Here is a 19040-nt window from a genome sequence, read left to right on the forward strand (position 1 = left end):
GTGTGCTAATGGAGCAGTGTGAGAGCTAATGGAGCAGTGTGTGCGCTAATGGAGCAGTGTGAGCGCTAATGGAGCAGTGTGTGCTAATGGAGCAGTGTGTGCTAATGGAGCAGTGTGTGCTAATGGAGCAGTGTGAGTGCTAATGGAGCAGTGTGAGTGCTAATGGAGCAGTGTGTGCTAATGGAGCAGTGTGTGCTAATGGAGCAGTGTGTGCTAATGGAGCAGTGTGAGTGCTAATGGAGCAGTGTGAGCTAATGGAGCAGTGTGAGTGCTAATGGAGCAGTGTGAGCGCTAATGGAGCAGTGTGTGCTAATGGAGCAGTGTGAACGCTAATGGAGCAGTGTGAGCGCTAATGGAGCAGTGTGTGCGCTAATGGAGCAGTGTGTGTGCTAATGGAGCCGTGTGAGCTAATGGAGCAGTGTGAATGCTAATGGAGCAGTGTGTGCTAATGGAGCAGTGTGTGCTAATGGAGCAGTGTGTGCTAATGGAGCAGTGTGAGCGCTAATGGAGCAGTGTGTGCTAATGGAGCAGTGTGAGCGCTAATGGAGCAGTGTGTGCTAATGGAGCAGTGTGAGCGCTAATGGAGCAGTGTGTGCGCTAATGGAGCAGTGTGGGCTAATGGAGCAGTGTGTGCTAATGGAGCAGTGTGTGCTAATGGAGCAGTGTGTGCTAATGGAGCAGTGTGAGTGCTAATGGAGCAGTGTGAGCGCTAATGGAGCAGTGTGTGCTAATGGAGCAGTGTGTGCTAATGGAGCAGTGTGTGCTAATGGAGCAGTGTGAGTGCTAATGGAGCAGTGTGAGCTAATGGAGCAGTGTGAGTGCTAATGGAGCAGTGTGAACGCTAATGGAGCAGTGTGTGCTAATGGAGCAGTGTGTGTGCTAATGGAGCAGTGTGAACGCTAATGGAGCAGTGTGAGTGCTAATGGAGCAGTGTGTGCTAATGGAGCAGTGTGAGCGCTAATGGAGCAGTGTGTGCTAATGGAGCAGTGTGAGCGCTAATGGAGCAGTGTGTGCTAATGGAGCAGTGTGAGCGCTAATGGAGCAGTGTGTGCTAATGGAGCAGTGTGAGCGCTAATGGAGCAGTGTGTGCTAATGGAGCAGTGTGAGCGCTAATGGAGCAGTGTGTGCTAATGGAGCAGTGTGTGCTAATGGAGCAGTGTGAGCGCTAATGGAGCAGTGTGTGCTAATGGAGCAGTGTGAACGCTAATGGAGCAGTGTGTGCTAATGGAGCAGTGTGAGCGCTAATGGAGCAGTGTGGGCGCTAATGGAGCAGTGTGAGCGCTAATGGAGCAGTGTGTGCTAATGGAGCAGTGTGTGCTAATGGAGCAGTGTGAGCTAATGGAGCAGTGTGTGCGCTAATGGAGCAGTGTGTGCTAATGGAGCAGTGTGAGCGCTAATGGAGCAGTGTGTGCGCTAATGGAGCAGTGTGTGCTAATGGAGCCGTGTGAGCGCTAATGGAGCAGTGTGTGCTAATGGAGCAGTGTGAGCGCTAATGGAGCAGTGTGTGCTAATGGAGCAGTGTGAGCGCTAATGGAGCAGTGTGTGCTAATGGAGCAGTGTGTGCTAATGGAGCAGTGTGAGCGCTAATGGAGCAGTGTGTGCTAATGGAGCAGTGTGAGCGCTAATGGAGCAGTGTGTGCTAATGGAGCAGTGTGAGCGCTAATGGAGCAGTGTGAGCGCTAATGGAGCAGTGTGAGCGCTAATGGAGCAGTGTGTGCTAATGGAGCAGTGTGAGCGCTAATGGAGCAGTGTGTGCTAATGGAGCAGTGTGAACGCTAATGGAGCAGTGTGTGCTAATGGAGCAGTGTGTGCTAATGGAGCAGTGTGAGCGCTAATGGAGCAGTGTGTGCTAATGGAGCAGTGTGAGCGCTAATGGAGCAGTGTGTGCTAATGGAGCAGTGTGAGTGCTAATGGAGCAGTGTGTGCTAATGGAGCAGTGTGAGCGCTAATGGAGCAGTGTGTGCTAATGGAGCAGTGTGAGCGCTAATGGAGCAGTGTGTGCTAATGGAGCAGTGTGAGCTAATGGAGCAGTGTGTGCTAATGGAGCAGTGTGAGCGCTAATGGAGCAGTGTGAGCGCTAATGGAGCAGTGTGCGCGCTAATGGAGCAGTGTGAGCTAATGGAGCAGTGTGTGCTAATGGAGCAGTGTGAGCGCTAATGGAGCAGTGTGTGCTAATGGAGCAGTGTGAGCGCTAATGGAGCAGTGTGTGCTAATGGAGCAGTGTGTGCTAATGGAGCAGTGTGTGCTAATGGAGCAGTGTGTGCTAATGGAGCAGTGTGCGCGCTAATGGAGCAGTGTGAGCTAATGGAGCAGTGTGTGCTAATGGAGCAGTGTGAGCGCTAATGGAGCAGTGTGAGCGCTAATGGAGCAGTGTGTGCTAATGGAGCAGTGTGAGCTAATGGAGCAGTGTGTGCTAATGGAGCAGTGTGTGCTAATGGAGCAGTGTGAGCTAATGGAGCAGTGTGTGCTAATGGAGCAGTGTGTGCTAATGGAGCAGTGTGGGCGCTAATGGAGCAGTGTGAACGCTAATGGAGCAGTGTGTGCTAATGGAGCAGTGTGTGCTAATGGAGCAGTGTGTGCTAATGGAGCAGTGGCGTGTTAATTGCCTATAGTGGGCCTCGGGAGCCCTGTCTCCTCTACCCTGCCTCACCCTCACTGACGCTTTCTGGGTCCCTGTGCCCCTATTGCTCTCTGTTCGGCCTGCGGCCAAGTTTTTATTCTTTGTCATCTTCTGTTGTCTTGGCATTTCGTTGTTGGAGTGGTTTACAAAGAGGAGACCAGCATTTAAAAGCTTGGGTCGGTATATTTTTTAAAGAGAAACCCAACGTCAGCTGTGCTCAATTTGAAGCACCGATGAGAACTCAAACAAGCGAGGTGCCCGGGGAATGCTCAGCGAACTCTCCCGGGGGAAGGCTGGAGTTAGATGTGTTCTCAGGACAGGAGAGTGGACGCGTCCAGGGGCCTCTCCAGGGAAGTGGGCATGGCAGGGCGCCGGTCCCCAGGCTCTGAGGCCGCGGCAGACAGCTGCTCCCAGCCCTCTTCCCGCCACTGTCCCAGGACAAAGGGTCAGCACCGGCCTCTGCAGGGTAACCGATCCCGTTGCCCCAGAAGTGGGATCGGTTTCCAAAAGCAGGAAGAGTGAACCCCGGGCCTGCAAACCCCCAGCGCCCTGCCAGCCACGCAAAGCAGTCCTCAGAGGCTGAGCGCTGGTGCAGGGAGGAGCCGAAATTCCAGCCGCCTTTCAAACCCCAGGGGACTTTTGTGGGTTTTCTGGAACTTCTAGAATCCTTTGAGTCAGAAGCAGAAGTCGGGACTAATGTTAAATAGAAAAAAGCCAAACAAGCCGAGAATCTGAAAAATCTCTCTGATTCAAAAATTGTTTTTATTTCAAAAACAATTAAATTGATTTCATTCAACTTGTTCTTTTGTGACATTTAATCACTTTTTTTTCTTTAAAATTAAAAAAGCAATTAGGTCCCAGTCTTGCATGGCACACCCCTTACTTCTTTTTCCCCCAAAACATTTTTAAAAATGTTCACAAAACCATTCTCTAAAGCTAAAAAGTCAGTCAGTAATAAGCTGAAGTATATAATAAAGTGCTAATTTAAAGTGTCATATTGGTCCTTCCACAATTCGGGTGTTTTTTCCCCTAATCACACAGAATGTATTGTGGTCCAACTACTTGTTAGTACTTATCAGAAAGTGCCAACCATAATCTTTCTTGTAAACCCATTAGGGGCTACACCGAGTGTGAATTCTACCTTATGAAATAGCCAGCAGACGGCCACAACCCATTTTGGGTGGCGTTGCTGAAATAAATAGCAAAGCAAAATACGTCACCCAGAACTTTCGATTTTAATTTAATTTTACAGTTGAATTCACCAAGTACCCTGATTTCCTGCTGCACAGACCTTAGCTTTCACACACTAGAGCCTTCACAGCATTCCCACACAGCTGCCCAATGTTTGTTCCCCGGGAAAAGTCCGGACCCTCTGGCCCCAGCTTAGAATTTCGGGTTCAGTAAGTCCAGGTGGACTACACCCCTGGTGATTGTGATGCTAGTAGGCTGTGACCCACATTTTGAAAAATACTTTTCTAACACAAAAAAAACCCACTTCAGTCAGCTTCATTCTTTCAGCCTGTAAGTAGTTTTCCAGTTCACCCCTTCATCTTGGAAATGCGCCCCTTTTAGCTGTCTGAGTCGAGGCAACCCAGCCCGAGTGCCATGGGCAGCTTTACTCCCAGTGTCCAGTAGATGGCAGCAAATGCCGTCCCGGCGGGCAGGGCTTCCCGGCAGCCCTCCCAAACCTTGACACAGAATTTGAATGGAACATGGTTTCTCATTGATTTCTCTTTTTTAAAATCTTTATTGTTGAGAGTATTACAGTTGTACCCCTCTTCTCCCTCGTTGTCCCCCTCCACCCGGTTACCGCCCTGCCTCAGGCCTTCACCACCCTACTGTCTATATCCATAGGTGAAATCTTCGGTTAATCTCTTCCCTCCTCCCTTTACCCTGATATTCCTGTCTGTTCCATGCTTCCATGCCTTTGATTCTGTTTTATTCACCATTTTATTGTGTTCATTAGATTTATTGTTCATTTATTTTGATTTTTAGATTCAATTGTTGATAGATTTTTATTGCCATTTTATTGTTCATGTTTTTTTATTTCTTCTTCTTCTCCTCCTCCCCCTTCTCCTCCTCCTCTCCCCCTCCTCCTCCTCTTCTTCCTCCTCCTTCTCTTCCTCTTCCTTTTCCTCCTCCTCCTCCTTCGTCCTCTTCTTAAAGAATACCCTTCAACATCTCATGTAATACTGGTTTGGTGGTGATGAACTCCTTTACCTTTTTCTTGTCTGTGAAGCTCTTTATCTGCCCCTCAATTCTAAATTTGAGCTTTGCTGGGTAGGGTAATCTTGGATGTAGGTCCTTGGTATTCATTACTTTGTATATTTCTTGCCACTCCCTTCTGGCCGGCAAAGTTTCTGTTGAGAAATCAGCTGACAGTCGTATGGGTGTTCCCTTGTAGGTAACTAACTGCTTTTCTCTTGCTGCTTTTAAGATTCTCTCTTTGTCTTTAACCTTTGGCATTTGAGTTATGCTGTGTCTTGGTGTGGGCCTCTTTGGGTTCCTCTTGTTTGGGATGCTCTGTGCTTCCTTTTCTTGTAAATCTATTCCTTTTACCAGGTAGGAAAAGTTTTCTGTTATTATTTCTTCAAATAGGTTTTCAATACCTTGCTCTCTCTCTTCTCCTTCTGGCACCCCCATGATGTGAATGTTGATATGCTTGAAGTTGTCCCAGAGGCTCCTTATACTATCTTCATATTTTTTGATTCTTTTTCTTTTTGCTCTTCTGATAGGGTGTTTTTTGCTTCCTCATATTCCAAATCTTTGATTTGATTCTCGAACTCCTCTACTCTATTGTTGAATCCCTGTAAATTATTCTTTATTTCAGTTAGTGAATTCTTCATTTCTGACTGGTCCTTTTTCATGTCTTTGACATTCTCACTAAGATCCGTGAAAGTCTCATTAGATTCTTAAGTAACCTTATAACCATGGTTTTGAACTCTGTATTTAGTAGTTTGCTTGCTTCCATTTCTTTGATTTGTGACATGTTTCTTTGTCTCCACATTTTGGCTGCTTCCCTGTGTTTGTTTCTATGTATTAGGTAGAGTGGCTATGTCTCCTGGAATTGGTAGAGTGGCCTTGTTTAGTAGGTGTCACTGTTCAGCTGGTTTTGCTGTCATTTTGTTTTGCTCTGAAACTTCTGTAATATTCAAACTGTGTGAGCCATGCCCAAGGTCAAGCCCCTGCCTTGGGAATGGGGCGTAACTGTTTATCAGTGTGTCCTGGGTCACAGCGCATGGTCAGGCTTCATTTTTTCTCAGCTTGAGTTCATTTAAAAAAAAAAAGTACTGGCCTAGACTGACCTGAATTTAGCAGCTCGTTACATCATCACAGTAGCATTTCACCTGGGACCATCTGACCCACAGTGATAAACTGTAGGAGAGTCTTCTTCAGAACCTTTCCATGAAGGAACTGAGAGACCATGCCTCCCAGGTAAAACACACACCAAACGTCCAGCCTCGGTCAGTCACCAGGCATGTCATTCCAGGCGGTCCAGCCTCGGTCACCACGTGTGAGGTTCCAGGTGGTCCAGCCTCAGTCACCACGTGTGAGGTTCCAGGCGGTCCAGCCTCAGTCACCACGTGTGAGGTTCCAGGTGGTCCAGCCTCGGTCACCACGTGTGAGGTTCCAGGTGGTCCAGCCTCGGTCACCACGTGTGAGGTTCCAGGTGGTCCAGCCTCGGTCACCACGTGTGAGGTTCCAGGTGGTCCAGCCTCGGTCACCACGTGTGAGATTCCAGGTGGTCCAGCCTCGGTCACCACGTGTGAGGTTCCAGGTGGTCCAGCCTCGGTCACCACGTGTGAGGTTCCAGGTGGTCTAACCTAGGTCACCACGTGTGAGGTTCCAGGTGGTCCAGCCTCGGTCACCACGTGTGAGGTTCCAGGTGGTCCAGCCTCGGTCACCACGTGTGAGGTTCCAGGTGGTCTAACCTAGGTCACCACGTGTATCATTCCAGGTGGTCCAGCCTCGGTCACCACGTGTGAGGTTCCAGGTGGTCTAGCCTAGGTCACCACGTGTGAGGTTCCAGGTGGTCCAGCCTCGGTCACCACATGTGAGGTTCCAGGTGGTCCAGCCTCGGTCACCACGTGTGAGGTTCCAGGTGGTCAATGGCCATCCGGATAAGCTATAGACATTTTCTTCCCACGCCCGCCCCAGCGTGATTTTTAAAGGGTAGTTGCTCAAGAAGTGCAGACATATGGGTTACTGAGGGTCTCTTCTCCTCTGAAGCGTGCATTTGTGAGGGCTCAGCCGGTTTAGTTCTTCACATGTCTTTTATCTCAGGCTCAGCCTGTGCGTGGTGACCTAGGTCTCACAGGTGGCGACGTAGGCTAGACCACTTAGAATCCGCACACGATAAAGTGGTTATGGCTAATTCACAAGCTACTGTTAAGTCATCTCTGCATTTGCATGAATCGATCCTGAATGTGAAAGAGATTGTTTCATGATTGGAAAATCCAAAGCCACCTAACATCCTATCAAAATGAAGGTGAACTTGGGAGTGAGGGGTGGTCAGGGGAAGAAGGAGTGAGGTCCTTGATTCATCGTGTGGCTCGCGTAGTGAAATGTACGACAGCACCAGCATGCGATGCTCTGCTGGGCAATCGCATGCTGCTCTTCTGTGGGTGCAATGGGAGCCCTGCTGATAGGAGAGGCTGTGATGACAGCTAGTGCCGAGGGCACAATGAAATGCTTGGTCTCTAATTTCAAGCCTGGTCAGCAGACATACCAATACCCGTGCACCGCCCCCTTGAGCCATTGGTGGGAGTACAGATGTGCCTGGGAGTAGTATTCTCTTTCTTCTGGTTCCATTTCACAGCAGTGTAATGGCCTACCTGGGCCCAGAGCCTGAGCTGTAGCTCAGCGTCATGAATCAGATGCCCCGGACATCCGCGGTGGCTCTGAGGCTGCCGCCAAGGCAGCACAGGCTGCCACAGATGCCGGTCTGTCTTCCATCACAGGTTTCGAGCTGTGTAGGTGGGTGTGTTTGTTACCGTTCCCGTTCAGCACGACTCTGCATTAGTTTCAGGTGAGCAGCACAGTGGCTAGACCTGCCTGTGTTCCCTCCGATAAGTGCCCAAGTGCTCTCTTCTCTCTCTTTTTAAACAGTTTTAAAAAATAATTGGTTTTAGAGAGAGAGAGAGAGAAACATCTTGTTGTTCCACGTATTTATGCATCATTCATTGGTTGCTTCTTGTAAGTGCCCTGCCTGGGGATCGAACCTGAAACCTTGGTGTATCAGGATGATGCTGCAACCAACTGCGCCACCAGGCCAGCGCCTGCCCAAGTGTTTCCCAAATGAAGTCAATGCTTCCTATTTTGAAGAAATGTGCCTGGGACACTTCTGATAGAAAGTGTTTCTAAGTTTCCCAGTTTTACTTGAAAAGCACACACACCCTCATGACTAGCGCTGGTTTAATCTCGTTTTCTGCTTTAATCTATTACCCCCTCTCTTGGCCCCTGCCCCTTGCCCCCTGCCCCCAGTGATCTTGTATCTATTCCAGAAAAATGGCCATTCAAACCCCACTTACTTTACCGTGTTCCTGTGCCTCTAAGATGAAATGAGCCCAGCTGGTGCGGCTCAGTGGTTGAGCGTCGACCTATGAACCAGGAGATCACAGATTGATTCCTGGTCAGGGCACATGCCCAGGTTTCAGGTCCCAGTGTGGGGCATACAGTAGGCAGCTGATCAATGATTCTCTCTGCATTGATATTTCTGTCTCTCCCTCTCCCTTCCTCTCTATGAAATCAATTAAAAGAAAAGGAAATAATAAGGTGTTTATTTAAAAAAGAAATAAAATGAAATGAATACATGAAGCTTTTGTGTAAATTCCCTCAAATGAGAAATATGTCTTTAATAGAAAATTTACCAATTGGACCAGGGATGTGCTAAGGCAATTAAACAAAATCTTTCCTGCTCTGTGCTTAAGAAAACAATTTGGTGGCGATTTCCCAGATGGAAAATTATATTTTTTATTCCTAATTTTAAACATCACTCCAGGGCCATGTTTTTTTTGACAAAGGAAACATAAATATGATTTGGTAATAAATCTCAAAAATTTCCCAAGAACAGTAGGTTAAACATTTTCCCTAGGGCTCAAGATATGAATCAAGGGATCTATTTAATCAGCTTTAAAAAAGTGATGGACAGAAAAAACAGTTACAAAGATGGAATAAGTCATTTTCCTCAAGTTGCACTTCCCTCATCCTGTGGAAGAATGGCACCCGGTGTTGTGTCATTGGCTACTAGACGAGAGGGGTCCTAACCTGCCCGCCTCCAACCAACCAACGTGGACAGGAGTTTGCAGACAATAAAGTAGAGGTTTAGCCTGGCCAGTGTGGCTCAGTGGTTGAGCATTGACCAATGAACCTGGAAGTCACGGTTCAATTCCCCATCAGGGTACATGCCCAGGTTATGGGCTCAATCCCCAGTGTGGGCACGCAGGAGCAGCTGATCAATGATTCTCTCTCATCATTGATGTTTCTCTCTCTCTCTCCCTCTCCCCTCCTTTCTGAAATCAATAAAAAGATATTTAAATTTTTAAAAAAAATAATAAAGTAGAGGTGTATTAGTTGAGGACATGGCACCGAGCCCAGAGTCCCAGGTGAGCTGGTCTCAGACCTGACTCCCCAGGGGGTGGGGACATGGAGAAAACTCACTCCTCGCGGGACTGCGGGAGCGGTGTGGGCTCTCCTGACGGGTGGGCCAGGGGAGGCGTGGGTGATCGTTGCACAGCCCCGACGTCAGCCAGGCGTCCTTCCGTCTGGTTTCGTGAGTGTGTGGTCCGTAGGGTCCTCCCCATCCATGGCCTGGGGCTGAGACACGCCTGAAGCCAAGATGCCTTTCGCTTCACGGAAACTCTGCTTCTGCGTCAGCAGACCAGGCGTGTCCTTGAGTCAGTGCGTTGCTGACCAGAGGGGGTGTCCGAGGCTTGATGGTGAGGAGGGACGTGGAGGAGGGAGAGGAGGGGGTCACGTTGCAGATACGGAGTTCTGCGCGGACAGAGATGTGGTGTCTGTCACCACTGTCAACTCGCTCTGGCTGCCAGTTTTTAATGTGATCAGGATGCGGCAGAGGCTGTCTTACAACCACGCCAGGGGCCTGGGAGACTGCTCCTGTGCCAAGGCCCAGTCAAGGAGGTCCGGCAGCACACAGACATGTCTTAAGAATTCTTGTCCCCGACATCCTAACTGATGCATTTCCTCTGAGCCGAAGCCTTTCTTCTGAGACAGCTTGCTGCAGGGCCACGGGTCCCTTGCAGCACGTCGGCGCAGGAAAGGCCCCGACCGGGAGAGAAGCTTCAAGAGTCTGTCTGAGCCAGACCGACAGCATACATGGAGCAAGAGCGCGAGGCTCTGCACAAGAACAGTTTTGCGGCTTCTCTCCTGCATTCAAAATTAAGGAGGGGCAGGCAGGTTACATGGAGTGGGGGGGCAGGGCCAGAATGGGTTACAGGGTGGTTAACAAGAGAGGGGATCGCTTCTGGGTTTCACAGGTGTTTCCCCTGCATGCACAGCTGTGTCCCTGCATGCACAGGTGTGTCCCTGCATGCACAGGTGTGTCCCCTGCCTGCATAGCTGTGTTGCCTGCATGCACAGGTATGTTCCCTGTGTGCACAGCTGTGTTCCCTGCCTGCACAGCTGTGTTTCCTGCATGCACAGCTATGTTGCCTGCATGCACAGGTGTGTCCCTGCATGCACAGCTGTGTTGCCTGCATGCACAGGTGTGTCCCTGCATGCACAGCTGTGTTGCCTGCATGCACAGGTGTGTCCCTGCATGCACAGCTGTGTTGCCTGCATGCACAGGAGCCATGGGCAGGGTTGGCTCAAAACCTTTCCCTAAGGAGCGGTGGGCCTGGGGCGTGACTGCCCACCAGGACCTGCCAGGTTAGGAACTTATGATTTATGACATCACCCCCTCTGCATCCATAGTTGTAGGCACATCATCTATGAAAAGCCTCTCTTCTCCTCTCTCTTCTTCTTGGAGAAGATGCAGGTTCACAGTGACTCTTCTTTGTGAGGGAGGACGGGAGGGGAAGGTGGCCTGGGTGTGTCTTAGGAAAGGTATTTAGGATATTAGGCACAGCTAGCACCGAATTCACATCGGGAAAGATACTTTAAGTGGCTTTATAATCTACTAGTGGCCCGGTGCATGAAATTCGTGCACATTAAAAGGGGATTAATTAGAGGAAATAATTTAATATTGCTATTTGTCCTTTATCTATAATAGAAGTGTCAGAGATGAAATAAAATTAGTAAAATGTATATGAAAACCTTCCTCCTGTCAGAGTCTGGGGCACACCATGGGACCCAGAGTCAAGTCCCCGCCCACCCACATGCGCCTCAAAATCACGTGAGACCCAGACCCAGCTGGCCCCTGCCCCCATTGGGCTAGATCCAGACCTGGCCAGTCCCTCCCTTGTCAAGCCCCACAGGACGGGGTGTGTGGCCTGAGGTCCCTCAGCCCAGACCGGGGCAGGGGGCATGTCTTGAGGTCCTCTGTCAAGCCCCTCCAGGTGGGGGACATAGCCTGAGATCCCCTGTCAAGCCCTGCTGGGTGGGGGGCATGTCCTGAGGTCTCCCATCAAGCCCCTCTGGGCAGGGGGTGCGGCCAGAGTTCCCCCAACCCAGCACTGGGGGTGCACCTTGAGGTCCCCCATCAAGCCCCACTGGGTGGGGAGCACAGCCTGAGGTCCCCTGTCAAGCCCAGCCAGGCAGGGGGGCGCAGCCTCAGGTCCCCTGGCCCAGTGCTGGGGTGGGGAGTGTGGCCTGAGGTCCCCTGTCAAGCCCTGCCGGGTGGGGGGCGTGGCCTGTGGTCCCCTGTCAAGCCCTGCCAGGTGGGGGGCGTGGCCTGTGGTCCCCTGTCAAGCCCTGCTGGGTGGGGGGCGTGGTCTGAGGTCCCCTGTCAAGCCCTGCTGGGTGGGGGGTGTGGCCTGAGGTCCCCTGTCAAGCCCTGCTGGGTGGGGGGCATGGCCTGTGGTCCCCTGTCAAGCCCTGCTGGGTGGGGGGCGTGGTCTGAGGTCCCCTGTCAAGCCCTGCTGGGTGGGGGGTGTGGCCTGAGGTCCCCTGTCAAGCCCTGCTAGGTGAGGGTGTGTGGCCTGATGTCCCCTGTCAAGCCCTGCTGGGTGGGGGGTGTGGCCTGACGTCCCCTGTCAAGCCCCATGGGGGTGGGGGAGGGTGTACCCTCAGGTCCCTGCTGATTGCTCATTAAGGCTCCTTATGGGAACTTGGCTTCAGCTGTGGGTGCAGCCATCTTTGTGATGGAGTGATGGTCAATTAGCATATTCCCTCTTTATTAGATAGGATACTAATAAAAGAGTAATATTTTAATTAGACCGGACATCTTTCAGATGTGCTTCCGGGCAAAGCCACGGTGGCGGGGACCGAGGCAGAGGCGGTAAGGGGCGATCAGTCCAGCAGGGGAGGGCAGTTACGGGTGATCAGGCAGGCAGGCAGAGGGGTCAGGGGTGATCAGACAGGCACACAGAGTGGTTAGGAGCAATCAGGCAGGCAGGCAGGTGAGCGGTTAGGAGCCAGCAGTCCCGGATTGCAAGAGGGATGTCCGACTGCTGGTTTAGGCCCGATCCCTGTGGGATTCAACCTAAACTGGCAGTCAGACATCCCTCAAGGGGTCCTGGATTGGAGAGGGTGCAGGCCGGGCTGAGGAACCCTCACACACACACACACACACCCCTCCCCCCCCCCCCCCCCCATGCACAATTTCCATGCACCGGGCCTCTAGTTTATCATGTGAGGTACCTAAGCATTATTTTATACTAATTATGATAGTCTCCTTTATCACATGCTTACAGGTGCCAGGCACTGACATTTTTCTCTACAGAAGCCCCCACAAGGTCAAAGGTTCATTCACTTCACGGGATCAACATCCTTTGCTTATGGTGAAAATTACATTTTCTCTATAGAAACTGATGAAATTAGAACTCCTTACATCTGTTTTTTTCCTGTGGTGGGATCTCAATGACCTTTACTGTTTACATCTTTTAGAGAGAAACGTGATTAAAAGGTTTTATTTTTATGTTCTAACCGAGTAAAGCAGACTTTTACAAGAAATATACTGAAGGAAGTCCTCTCCCCAGAATTACAGACTATCTCCCTGGCAGTTCCAGGGTGACCTGGTCCGGGGCCCCATGAGCAGGACGCTCGCAGCTGCGTCTTTAGAGTCTCGCACCTCCTTTGTGAGGATGAGGGAGGGTGTGGGCGTAAAAATGGCTGCTGGGGTGATTTCTCTCCACTAACAGATTTGATGCCTTAAAATACACTATTTAGATACAATTCTATCCTCTATGGCTTCGATTCCTCAGTTTCCCTGTGCAAACACAGCTTGCTGTGTGGCCTCGTCAGTTACTAATGGCCACGCCTCAGTTTCCTTACGTGGAGGCGGGGAGTGTAGGGCTGTTAAGGGGATTGACCGGGAGAAGTGCTTAGAACTGGAGCCAGCAGGTAAAAAAGCTGTGCATTTTACTGTTGCCCTTGCCTCTGAGATGAAAGGGACCCCAAATGCATGCGTGCGCAATCCCTCGACCTGTCTCCCTGACCTCAAATGACTGGGTTATTTTTATGATGTTAGAGCCGCAGGTTCAAGGACAGGAGGAAGCCTGCGTCTGGCCCGCCGGAGCCGGCGGGAGTGAGGTCAGCGCGTGTTTCTGGCCAGCCCTGCCCCGGCTGGTGCTGGTGGCACCGGCTCCTATCTGGGCCGCCCGCGGGTGCCAACCCCACTTCAAAGCAAGGCCCCTCCTATTTTTATCCCGTGGGCAGCACGCCAGGCGCTGCCTCCCGAACAAAAGGTCCTCCCAGGCCTCTGACTCCTCACAATGACAGAACAGTCCTGTCCTGGGGCCCTGGGGGTCGGCGTGTAAGCCCCGTCTGTCCTCCCCACTCGGAGGGGAGCCCGCGTTACTGCCGCCGCACAGCCGGAGGGCGAGGCCCCAGGTGAGCCCCATGCTGCCCGGAGGGGCCAGGCAGCACCCCCAGGTCAGGCGACACCCACGGTCACGTGGTGTCCAAGGACAGCTTCCACTCTCCCTCCGGGACCCTGTCTCTCAAAGGGCTCCCTTCAAACACTTTTTAAAAGTGAACTGGGCCCGGCCGGCAAGGCTCAGTGGCTGAGTGTCGACCTATAAACCGGGAGGTCACAGTTCGATTCCTGGTCGGGCACATGCCTGGGTTTTGGGCTCCATCCCCAGTAGGGGGCGTGCAGAAGGCAGCAGATCCATGATTCTCTCTCATCATTGATGTTTCTCAGTCTCTCTCTCTCCCTTCCTCTCTGAAATCAATAAAAATATATTTTTTAAAAAGTGAATTGATTTAGAACTGAAAATGTAATCTGAAAGTGAACCTAACAGGAATTAAGATGCATAGTCCGTGGCAGAGTGGGACGAGCAGCTCTGGCCACCAGCCGGCCTCTCCCCAGGCCTGGCGTGTGGACTGCGTTCTCGGGGCTGTGTAAGCAGCGCGTGCTCACGTGGCTGCCCGTGTTCTCAGTAATACGACTCCGAAGTCCTGCTTCCGTGCATGGCTCTCTGCCAGCAGAAATGGACAGTCCCCTCTGTTTGTTTTCTTATTTTTATTTTTTAAAATACATTTTTATTGATTTCAGAGAGGAAGGGAGAGAGAGAGAGAAACATCAGTGATGAGAGAGAATCATTGACTGGCTGCCTCTTACACGTCCCCTACTGGGGACTGAGCCCGAAACCCAGGCATGTGCCCGACCAGGAATTGAACTGTGACCTCCTGGTTCATAGGTAGATCCTCAAGCACTGAGCCATACTGGCTGGGCAGTCCCGGCTTAGATAAGAGTGCGCCACAGAACTTCCCCAAACTCCACATGGTGGAGGGGAATTTAAGATTCACTCGGAGAAGGCAGAAGCCAGGGAATATGAGGTAGAGACTGTTTTATTAAGAGACTAGAACAAAAGTGATCTAAAAATTCTCCTGACCCCTGACTCCCTGCTTGATTGTGTCTAAATAACCTCCCGGGAACATTTGCCCGATATTTAAAGATCTCGATAAAGGAATTCCAAATCTCCATGGAGAATTTGTCTAAGACTTTTCTCAAAGCAGTTTAAACCCCTCACAGTCCCACAGACCTAAGTGCAAACCTTTTCCCTCCACGTTAAAACCTCCTACCTGTTTACAAAATGGATTCCTTTGCAAGTATTGCTTCATCCTACTTGTCTCACCAAACTTGCCTGACGCGTGGTTTGGTGTGTGTATGTTGCGGGTGAGGGTGGGCAAGAGTCTTTGCGTGAAAGCCACACCATATGCCACTGACCTGGGGGAAGGGCTGCACAGCCGGGCGTGACCACACACGTGGCGAAGCCAGCCCCGTCTCCCGGTTCTGGTGACAGAGAAATGGCCGTTCATTCCTCAGCAAACACCAAGCACCTACTTGTCAGGCACTGTCCCAGGTCTGAGGACGTCTTAGTTGGAGCTAAATTCCAGTGGGAAGAAGCAGGTAAGCAAACGAACTGAATGAAACATTTATCCTGTTAGGTGGGCGTGCGCCGAGGGGAGAAATCAAGCAGAGAGGAGGGACAGGGAATTTTGAGAGACAGAGAGACTAGCCAACGTGCGACCATGTGATGTGAGTCAGGCCCGAAGGAGAGGCAGCGGAGTCGTGGGTGCTGATGCCGGGAGGCAGCAGGGTCAGCAGGTGCAAAGGTCCTGGGGCACAGGGTGCCTGGTGAGATCATAGCAGGGAAGAGGCCAGAGCAGCAGGATCAAAGGGGCATGGAGCCCTGGCCAGGCGGCTTAGGGGGCTGGAGTGCCGTCGGTACCCCAAAAGGCTGTGGGTTCCCTAGCCGCTCAGGGCACACACGGGAGGCAACCTTTGCTGAAAAAAATCTCTGAGCTCCTTGTTATCAGGATGTCATTCTACCATGGGTCGAACGTGCTCATTTCTAAGTTTCCGTTCTGATGACGATGAAACAACAGGTGGGAGAAAGACCAGAAAGCAAGGTTTTGTCTTTCATCCGGTGCTCTGAAGCTCTGAAGTGTGTGCGCTCGTGTGGTCCCTAACCCTCCAAAGGGAGTGGTAGTACGCTCTCTCTCCAGTTTTGAGCAGTGATGCCAGTCCCCTGGGCATGCCCTCAGGAGCCTCACCGGCGTTTCTGTGGGGTCTCGGGTCCCTTTATTATCACCCCTCAAGTCTCTGAGGTGTTAGGACCCGAGGTGCCCTATCCGGAGACAGACCAGGAAAAGCAGGCATCACCGGGCGCCCGGGAACCTGTAGACCAAAGCTGTTCCGCCCCTTGTAAGGACGGAAGGGAGGCATCCCGCACACCATGAGAGAGAGGCGAGAGCTGCATTTCTCCTTGCCACACCGAATGCCAATGCGTCTCGCAGTTCAGATCCTGCCCCGCTGGGTGGAGAGTCCCTCCTCTGGATGGCCTGTGGCTGAGCTGCCACAGCGGAGCTAACGAGGGAGAGTGTTGTGCGCTGCCTGCGGGCGAGGACCTCAGTGAATCACCCCTGTGCTCCCAGGCACACAGTCGAATGCCTGGGAGTAGTAGGTGCTCAATGCACAGGTAATGGGACGTGGAAATCAGCCCGCCCACGGTGATGACTGACACCAAGCTTGGCCCCGCCCACCCCGACCTTAGAGGGAAGAAGACTTATTACAGGGTTACATTGAACAAGGAGGCAAGTTTTTGCTAGAATTCAACCATTATTACTGACGTTTTAATGACTGAGAAGAGAAGCCAGACCCATTCTGCGGACCCCCATTCTTCTGCGTGAGCCCAGAACGAACCATCTCCGTTCTTTGCATGCCCAGCGGGAAAAAGCAGAAACAAAACATTGGAATCAGAGATATCCTGTCAGATCCAGGTTTGCTATTCACTTTAAAGTTAATAACTTGACTGAGAAAGAAAAGCTGTTAAAACCGTTCACCGGCCCTCGCTGGTTTGGCTCAGTGGACAAAGCTTCGACCTGCGTTCTGAAGGGTCACGGGTTCGATTCTGGTCAAGAGCACATGCCCAGGTTGAAGGATCGATCCCCAGTAGGGGGCGTGCAGGAGGCAGGTGATCAATGATTCTCTCTCATCAATGATGTTTCTCTCTCTTTCTCCCTCTCCCTTCCTTTCTGAAATCAATGAAAATATATTGAAAACAACCAAAAACCGTTCATGGAATTTGAACACGCTCACCAGGCAGGCAACGCTTTTTGTCCTGGAGGGGACGCTGTGGGCCGTGAAGGTGCCGCCGCGCCCAGGGGCGCCCGCTGCTCCCGCCAGCCTGGCCAGCGCGCCTCGGCAGGCGGAGTGTGTGAGGAGTGCGGCGGCCGAGGCTCTGCTACCCCCTGTGCGCGGTCAGACAGAGGGAGCACGCCCCCGAAGGGGAGTGTCTCAGGGACTCCAACTGTCCAAGAAACAAGGAATGCGGCCGGGCACAGGGGGAGACGCAAACGGGACAGCGGGAGCGCTGCCCTCAGAGACGTGGCCATCCCCACGCTTAGAACGAGACCCCGACCCCCCCCCCCCACCACCACCACAGCACAGGCAGGTCCGTGAGGAGAGGCCTGCCCGCCGCTGGCGAGTGGCGTTTGCACGTCTCAGCGCTCACGCCTGTCCCTGCTGTAGGCGGAGGGCTACGGCGAGATGCAGATTCCAAGTCCCTTGAGGGAAGTTAGGGCCAGGGTCACGGTCTGCTTCCGGGCGGCAGACGTGTGCTGTGTACTTTGTGTGGGAGCACAGGGCGCGGCGCCGTGGGCAGAGCGTGCAGATGTGAGTGTGGGGGGGCAGACAAGGCTGGGGCTCCCGGGATGACAGGGGGTCACACCCAAGAGACTTGGGAGCCTCGGAGCTACGGGCTCAGGGATGGAGAGCGACCAGGAGGCCTGAGTCCAGTCCGGCCCAGAGCCCTGCACGCGCCTCGGCAGCCGGCGGGCCCCGCCGAGGCTCCGCGGGGACCTGCTCGTACAGCCCACCAGCACCCAGAATAAGTCCGTCGGCACAAACCACAGTGGATAAGACGCCCTAACATTGTCCTTGCTTCTAGGAGAGTGGACGCTCGCTGTCTCTCCCGGGAAGACCCGTCCCACCCACCGCTTCTGCGACACCTGCCTGGGCGCGCCGGCCTGCTCACCGCTACCCCGCCCAGCCCGCCGCGGGGCCCGAGGGAGCGGACAGCAGACTCGCGCCCTGGGAAGCAGCAGCCGAGTCTCCTCTGGGTCTCGCGGAGGATGCCTTCCGACCCAGAGACATCCGGGACTCCGTCGTGGCCAACGTGGTCTCGGCCGCTCGCAGGAAGGTGCTCCCGGCACCCATGGGGGGTTGGGGTGATGGGCTGCCCCACGCCCCGCAGGCCCCAACAGCCAGCGTGGGCCCGTGCGGGAGGCGAGAGTATCACGGGGCACCCCTCCCCAACAGTAGTCTCCCCACCCACTCCCAGTGGCTGCACGCCTCTTACAGGCAGCCTTCCAGGAATGATTCTCAGATGATGTCCCTGGAGACCAGATCCGAGTACTGCCTCTCGGCAGCCGAGGGCAACTACAACCCCCACCCCAGGGGGTGGAGACGCCCAACATGAGGCAGAAGGTGGGTCGTGGGCCCCCATAATGGTCGCTTTCAGCGATGTCCCTTGGCAGGGCCTCTGACTCCTGCAGTAGCTTTAGATTCACTTTGGTCATAGCATGTTCTAAGAAGTCACTTGAGGGGGTGTGTATGTTCGCACACGCGTGAGCACGGATCATGCCCGTGTCTGCTGACCCACAGAACTTCTTTGAAGAAAAAAATCCATTCTCTGTGTGGACATGCTGGCTGGTATCTAACTCATAACACTAATCCCACTTCTCCCACGGGTAGGGGGTAGCCTAGCAACCAGAGCCCACTCAGGCCCCGTGAAAGGACGCGTTTCCTCTGCGCGGCTCGGTCCAGGGAGGAGCGAGGGAGACACGGCGTGCCGACGGCCGCGAGCAGTAGCACCGAGGACTGTGGCGGTGGGAAGTTATCAATCAGTTCAGCAAGGCAGTGATGACTATATTGAACACGAGTCCTTGGTGTTACTTTAAGCATTCCCCAGAAACATTTTTAAAAACGTAATAAAATTCAGATTATTTTGTGGAGCTGCCATATGGGCATTCTCAGAAAGGAAGGGAGATAGTTACACGTTGCCTGAGAGTAAGATCGTTATACGTTGCAGAGGACGTGTGAGGTGAATGGTGTACTGTGTGGGGAATAGAAAGGTCTAGGTAAGGGAGGGTTTGCTTTAATTTCCTTAAAGCCAGCGGCCTGAGACAGGGGCGTGTTCGGGGCTCAGGTGCCCTCGCTGGTTAGGGGTCTAGTCTCGTATCCTCACCAGCTCTGACCCTCGAAGCTTCTCTCATTGGTAGAGTGAGCCTTGATGTGTCCATTATGCATTTTGCTGCTCATCCTATAAACATGGGCTGAGCTTCAGCACAG

At 52.5% G+C, this 19040-nt stretch overlaps 1 protein-coding gene across 1 annotated transcript in view; it reads left to right on the top strand.

The window, feature by feature from the left end:
- The window catches only part of SYNPO2 (synaptopodin 2), a 140223-nt gene extending 122055 nt beyond the window's left edge, over positions 1-18168 (top strand). Inside the window, exon 5 of the mRNA XM_028130230.2 lies at positions 17638-18168. Coding sequence (XP_027986031.2) covers positions 17638-18168 — 531 coding nt within the window. The remainder of the gene's footprint in view (positions 1-17637) is intronic.
- The last annotated feature ends 872 nt before the right edge of the window (positions 18169-19040 follow it).

The sequence above is a fragment of the Eptesicus fuscus genome, chromosome 6, assembly GCF_027574615.1.
Source record: "Eptesicus fuscus isolate TK198812 chromosome 6, DD_ASM_mEF_20220401, whole genome shotgun sequence".
In the NCBI taxonomy this organism is placed as follows: Eukaryota; Metazoa; Chordata; class Mammalia; order Chiroptera; family Vespertilionidae; genus Eptesicus; species Eptesicus fuscus.